Source organism: Echiichthys vipera (genome assembly GCF_963691815.1).
Source record: "Echiichthys vipera genome assembly, chromosome: 22".
Classification (NCBI taxonomy): domain Eukaryota; kingdom Metazoa; phylum Chordata; class Actinopteri; order Perciformes; family Trachinidae; genus Echiichthys; species Echiichthys vipera.
In genome coordinates, this window is record NC_139847.1 from 2308115 (window position 1) to 2315614 (window position 7500).

Here is a 7500-nt window from a genome sequence, read left to right on the forward strand (position 1 = left end):
ATCTGGAAACAAAGCCACGCATCGCCATGACGTCATCAATGCGTGTGACGTGTTACGGCGTGATGACGTATAGGCAGCAAGAAGCATTCTCCGAGGCCCAGGTAGTGTGAGTACAAACGGGCCTGGAGGGGGGGACAAGGACCCTAAAGCACGGGGCACGGGACGGAGGCACAGTGGGAGGGGGGCCTCAGACTCACTATGTAAACACCGTACGATCAGAGTTCTCAGACCCCGGTTAACAGACCTAAAGAACTCCGTTAGTTCTGGATTATTCCTGCGTGTAAACAGCGTTCTCAGGTTGTTATCAGGATTCTCGTCTGCGCATGCTCCCCACTCCGCGGCGGTGGCGTTTGACCCCGAAATTAGAAGAATAGAAGCCGAACAACGTGAAAAAAACAACAGCAATAGAGCGTTACCTTTAAACCTTTTAGAGGTAGGACTTTGCAGCGGTGAGGAACATCACGACCAAGACGACACGTTTCTGTCCTAATTCTGTTCAAAAGTCGGTCGGTTGTGATTTTGACGAAGGCGAAGGTGAAAATAAAGCAGAGCAGCGCCCCCGACTGTACCGGAGGAAGAGTTACTCCGTCATTTCCCCTTTTTGTGTAAACAAGGGGAACTTTTCCGTTAACCGGGGTAAGAACATTTTCTGCTGACGCGACGTCTGACGCTAAAAACAGGAAAACTCACCAGGAAGCTTCCAAACGCTGAGTTGAAGATGGCAGCGGCCTAGAAACAACACTCACACACACACACACACACACACACACACACACACACACACACACACACACACACACACACACACACACACACACACACACACACACACACACACACACACACACACACACACACACACACACACACACACACACACACACACACACACACTCGTTACTATGACAACACACAGCTTATTACTTAACAATGGACCTACTTACCTGTGTGTGTGTGTGTGTGTGTGTGTGTGTGTGTGTGTGTGTGGTGTGTGTGTGTGTGTGTGTGTGTGTGTGTGTGTGTGTGTGTGTGTGTGTGTGTGTGTTGTTACCTCGTTGCCTCCGACAGCCTTGGTGAGGATAACCGCAGAGGAGACCGGAGGGGGCATGCAGCTCACCGTCTGTAACCTAGGCAACCACAGCGACAGGACGAAGAGGAGGGGGTGAGAATAAAGGCCATGAGGTGAGGTTAGAGAGAATGCAGCTTTAAGTGGAGTCTCCTCCTGCTGGACATAAGAGAGAACGCAGCTTTAAGTGGAGTCTCCTCCTGCTGGACATTAGAGAGAACGCAGCTTTAAGTGGAGTCTCCTCCTGCTGGACATTAGAGAGAATGCAGCTTTAAGTGGAGTCTCCTCCTGCTGGACATTAGAGAGAACGCAGCTTTAAGTGGAGTCTCCTCCTGCTGGACATTAGAGAGAACGCAGCTTTAAGTGGAGTCTCCTCCTGCTGGACATTAGAGAGAATGCAGCTTTAAGTGGAGTCTCCCCCTGCTGGACATTAGAGAGAATGCAGCTTTAAGTGGAGTCTCCTCCTGCTGGACATTAGAGAGAACGCAGCTTTAAGTGGAGTCTCCTCCTGCTGGACATTAGAGAGAATGCAGCTTTAAGTGGAGTCTCCTCCTGCTGGACATTAGAGAGAATGCAGCTTTAAGTGGAGTCTCCTCCTGCTGGACATTAGAGAGAATGCAGCTTTAAGTGGAGTCTCCTCCTGCTGGACATTAGAGAGAATGCAGCTTTAAGTGGAGTCTCCTCCTGCTGGACATTAGAGAGAATGCAGCTTTAAGTGGAGTCTCCTCCTGCTGGACATTAGAGAGAATGCAGCTTTAAGTGGAGTCTCCTCCTGCTGGACATTAGAGAGAATGCAGCTTTAAGTGGAGTCTCCTCCTGCTGGACATTAGAGAGAATGCAGCTTTAAGTGGAGTCTCCTCCTGCTGGACATTAGAGAGAATGCAGCTTTAAGTGGAGTCTCCTCCTGCTGGACATTAGAGAGAATGCAGCTTTAAGTGGAGTCTCCTCCTGCTGGACATTAGAGAGAACGCCGCTTTAAGTGGAGTCTCCTCCTGCTGGACATTAGAGAGAACACAGCTTTAAGTGGAGTCTCCTCCTGCTGGACATTAGAGAGAATGCAGCTTTAAGTGGAGTCTCCTCCTGCTGGACATTAGAGAGAATGCAGCTTTAAGTGGAGTCTCCTCCTGCTGGACATTAGAGAGAATGCAGCTTTAAGTGGAGTCTCCTCCTGCTGGACATTAGAGAGAATGCAGCTTTAAGTGGAGTCTCCTCCTGCTGGACATTAGAGAGAATGCAGCTTTAAGTGGAGTCTCCTCCTGCTGGACATTAAAGAGAATGCAGCTTTAAGTGGAGTCTCCTCCTGCTGGACATTAGAGAGAATGCAGCTTTAAGTGGAGTCTCCTCCTGCTGGACATTAGAGAGAATGCAGCTTTAAGTGGAGTCTCCTCCTGCTGGACATTAGAGAGAATGCAGCTTTAAGTGGAGTCTCCTCCTGCTGGACATTAGAGAGAATGCAGCTTTAAGTGGAGTCTCCTCCTGCTGGACATTAGAGAGAATGCAGCTTTAAGTGGAGTCTCCTCCTGCTGGACATTAGAGAGAATGCAGCTTTAAGTGGAGTCTCCTCCTGCTGGACATTAGAGAGAATGCAGCTTTAAGTGGAGTCTCCTCCTGCTGGACATTAGAGAGAATGCAGCTTTAAGTGGACATTAGAGAGAATGCAGCTTTAAGTGGAGTCTTGTGTAATTTTCCAAAGTGACACACACACACACTGAGGCCTGTAGCAGCGATGAATGTGGGTCTTTGTGTCCGTACATAAGTCTCCATTCAGGTACAGTCAGGGACATAAAGGGTGGCATTCACACACAAACACACACACACACACATACACACTCTTACACACACACTCAGCCTACCCTCTGAGCAGCCATTGGTCGATGGCGGTGAGTGCGAGCACTCGGAGCAGCAGCCAGACGACCAGCGGGAAGAAGACGAGCGTGAAGGACTGAACGAAGAGGTGGAGACGCACGTGAAGCAACGCGCTCGTCAACTCCTGCAGAGAGTCAGAGAACATACATAAATACAGGAACAAGTTAATTAATGATACATTAATTAAATGCATAAATACATAATATAAATAAATACAGGACTAAATAAAAAAATGTATAAATAAATGTCGTCCGCTGCTTCTTACCTCTGTTTTCAGCGACAGGCCGCTGTTGAAGAAGATGAGCGACACGGCGACGTACGCGATGGTGATCTCAGGCTTTAACGGACCTGAGAGAGGAAATACATTTAATATCGTTAATCATACAAAAAACTACATTATTTAAATTAAATCTCACTCTGTGCTGAATATTTAAACACGAGAGAGCTGGAGTTTACGAGCAACACCTGAAGGCAGCACCTGAAGGCAGCACCTGAAGGCACCTGAGGGCACCTGAAGGCAGCACCTGAGGGCACCTGAGGGCAACACCTGAAGGCAGCACCTGAGGGCACCTGAAGGCAGCACCTGAAGGCACCTGAGGGCACCTGAAGGCAGCACCTGAGGGCACCTGAGGGCAACACCTGAAGGCAGCACCTGAGGGCACCTGAAGGCAGCACCTGAAGGCAGCACCTGAAGGCACCTGAGGGCAACACCTGAAGGCAGCACCTGAGGGCACCTGAAGGCAGCACCTGAAGGCAGCACCTGAGGGCACCTGAAGGCAGCACCTGAGGGCAGCACCTGAGGGCACCTGAAGGCAGCACCTGAAGGCAGCACCTGAGGGCACCTGAAGGCAGCACCTGAGGGCAGCACCTGAGGGCAGCACCTGAAGGCAGCACCTGAAGGCAGCACCTGAGGGCAGCACCTGAGGGCAGCACCTGAAGGCAGCATCTAAAGGCACCTGAGGGCACCTGAATGCAGCACCTGAAGGCACCTGAATGCACCTGAAGGCAGCACCTGAGGGCAGCACCTGAGGGCAGCACCTGAGGGCAGCACCTGAGGGCAGCACCTGAGGGCAGTACCTGAAGGCAGCACCTGAGGGCAGCACCTGAGGGCAGCACCTGAAGGCAGCACCTGAAGGCAGCACCTGAGGGCAGCACCTGAGGGCAGCACCTGAGGGCAGCACCTGAAGGCAGCACCTGAGGGCACCTGAAGGCAGCACCTGAGGGCACCTGAAGGCAGCACCTGAAGGCAGCACCTGAGGGCAGCACCTGAGGGCAGCACCTGAGGGCAGCACCTGAGGGCAGCACCTGAGGGCACCTGAGGGCAGCACCTGAAGGCATCACCTGAGGGCACCTGAGGGCAGCACCTGAGGGCACCTGAGGGCAGCACCTGAAGGCATCACCTGAGGAAAGCACCTGAAGGCACCTGAGGGCACCTGAAGGCACCTGAGGGCAGCACCTGAGGGCAGCACCTGAGGGCAGCACCTGAGGGCAGCACCTGAGGGCAGCACCTGAGGGCAGCACCTGAGGGCAGCACCTGAGGGCAGCACCTGAGGGCACCTGAGGGCAGCACCTGAAGGCAGCACCTGAGGAAAGCACCTGAAGGCACCTGAGGGCACCTGAGGGCACCTGAAGGCAGCACCTGAGAGCAGTAGCAGCACAGGAGTGACTGTAATCTGCAGATAAGACGTGGCGCTGACACTGATCTCTGATGACTGAGTCTGTCAGTGGAGATAAAACTGTAATTACCTCTGAGATAAAAACACTTTATCACAAACTTCACTTTCTACTCATGACAACAGTGTTTCTCTGAGGACGACGAAGCAGGATTTAAGTCACAATTAATAAATAAATACAGAAATAAATAAATGAATAAATAAATAAATAAATACATAAATAAATACAGAGAATAAATAAATACATGAATAAATAAATACATAAATAAATGAATAAATAAATAAATACAGAAATAAATAAATAAATACATGAATAAATAAATAAATACAGAAATAAATGAATACAGAAATAAATACAGAAATAAATACATACATAAATAAATAAATAAATACATGAATAAATAAATAAGTGCAAAAATAAATACAGATTTAAATGAATAAATAAATAAATGCAAAAATAAATAAATAATACATAAATAAATAAATACATAAATAAATGAATAAATAAATAAATACAGAAATAAATAAATACATGAATAAATACAGAAATTAATAAATACATGAATTAATAAATAAATGGAACCTAACACCTCATTAACATATGGAAACTAATATATACAAAATTAATAATGTAGGTGAAATAAATGTAAAGCATTATTTATTTTGTATTATTATTTTGTACATATATACATAAATACAGTTAGAAATAAATAGTTAGAAATAAACACATGATCAAATAAAAGAATACAAAATTAATAATGTAGGTGAAATAAATGTAAAGCATTATTTATTTTTTACTCTTTTATTTGATCATGTATTTATTTATAACTGTATTTATTTATAACTGTATTTATTGACACTTAAGTCATATTTCGCCCTCCATATTTCTTTTTTTCACGTGTGTGTTTCTGACATTTCTGCTGAATGCAACGTGTCACTACACTGCCAAGTAAGGAAACACACACACACACACACACACACACACACACACACACACACACACACACACACACACACACACACACACACACACACACACACACACACACACACAGAGTGTAAAGTTTAACATAATCATAAAGATCCAAACTTTAATTCGGTGTAAAACTCCAAAAACACGTTGTTCTTGAATTTAAAGAACATTTTGAAAATTGTTAAATTAACAGAAACCTTTCATTTAAATAAAAAATCAGATTAAATATAAAACCAATGTGTAATAAAACATAATAAACACGTTGCGGATTTTAATCCAGAGCACATCTCTTGTATTTGAGGGCGAAACTCTATTAAGAAAATCACTAAATTGACAGAAACCTTTCATTTTGATACACATTTAGATTAATTATACCTTCAATTTGTAGTTTAACATAATAAACAAGATGCTGTTAATAATTCGGCGTGCTAATGTAAGTGAAGTAACACGCATTTAAGTAGAAATACAACATGTTTTATCACTTTTCTATGGTTTTTAAGAGTCTTAAGTCCCGGGGCGAAGCGCTAAACAGAGCGAAACTAAATCTAAAAGTTGTTATTTTATTAAAATGTTAATGTTGCCAGGTAAAAATCCTCCAGGCCGATTAAATAAGAGGCTTTTAATGTTTAATTTAAAGTGTTAAGTTCACCTCTGTGACATTATGTGTGATTGTGAGGAGAGATTAAAGATAAAAGAGGTGGAAACTCAGCTGAAGTCTGGCACCAGGGTGTCAGACTCCGGACCCACTCACCGCCTCTGACCCCGACGCTGGGCTGCAGTTTGGCGGATAAGATGACCAACACTATCCCGATGATGAACCACTCCTTCCGGACCCTCGCCAGGAGCCCCATGCTTCAGCTCCCCCAGGGGTCCACCGGATCACCCCTGCCCCGGCCCCCTGTCACACCAGCCGGACTGAAGTTTGACGACTCCTCGGCTTCTTCTCTGGAGCTTTTCCTTCTGTCGTAAAACTGAAGCAGAACAAACACACACACACACACACACTTCCGGACACGTGGGCTAAAGCGAGGCCGTAAAGACTGAAGAAGAGGCGCAACATAGTTTTTAAATTACCGTAATACAGAAAAACGCAACATTTCTTAATTTATTCTTTTATATTTAATTTGTTCATTTTTTAATTATAACTCTCAGTTCCCAGAATGCTTTGCGAGATGTAAACAGGAAGTTTAGTTGTTTTTCAGGTAAAAGCAACATACCGTAAATATTGTATTAAAGGGAACACGGGTCATGTGACACACAATATTTAGAATAGTTTAAAAATAATAAATAATAATAAATATTTACCAGTGTGATTTTAGCCATTTTAACCTTTACAACAACTAAAACAACAACAAAAATAATCCTAACAAAATAAAAGAATAATTAAAATAAATCCTAACCCTAATAAAATAAAATAATAATAATAAAAATAATAAAATAAAAATTAGAACAAAGGATGAGCTGATGAATAAATGTTGGGTACAAATTTATAATCAATAACTTAATTTTGAGTTCATAAATTCATGCTCACACAGTGTCAGTTAAATCAATAATGTAAATAAATAAAACCAAAGTGTAAATTAAAATACCTTTATAATGATTTTGTCTCGTTAGTCAGTCTATTAAGGTGCAGTCATTTTATTTATTTATCTAAATACAAAAACTAAAAAAACATGTTTTTAATAAAATCCCAGATTATGTTTAATTCTGTACGACAGGAAATAATCCCCGGATACAAAAACAACATTCAAATGTTTAAAAGTGGATTTAATTGCTGTGATGAAGCGACTTAGACCTTCCTCCTCCTCCTCCTCCTCCTCCTTCTCCTCCTCCTCCTCTTCCTCTTCCTCCTCCTCCTCCTCCTCCTTCTCCTCTCCTCCTCCTCCACCACCTTCTTCTTCTCCTCTTCCTCCTCCTTCTCC

At 44.2% G+C, this 7500-nt stretch overlaps 1 protein-coding gene across 3 annotated transcripts in view; it reads right to left on the reverse strand.

Moving 5' to 3' along the window:
- Positions 1–6510, reverse strand: part of slc10a7 (solute carrier family 10 member 7) — a 13448-nt gene extending 6938 nt beyond the window's left edge. For all 3 annotated transcript variants that reach the window (XM_083937234.1, XM_083937233.1, XM_083937235.1), the window contains exons 1-5: positions 6330–6510; positions 3198–3280; positions 2920–3056; positions 1052–1127; positions 691–729 (exon numbers count right to left, since the gene is read on the reverse strand). In XM_083937234.1, coding sequence (XP_083793360.1) covers positions 691–729; positions 1052–1127; positions 2920–3056; positions 3198–3280; positions 6330–6429 — 435 coding nt within the window. In that variant the 5' untranslated portion in view covers positions 6430–6510. The remainder of the gene's footprint in view (positions 1–690; positions 730–1051; positions 1128–2919; positions 3057–3197; positions 3281–6329) is intronic.
- Between the last annotated feature and the right edge of the window lie 990 nt (positions 6511–7500).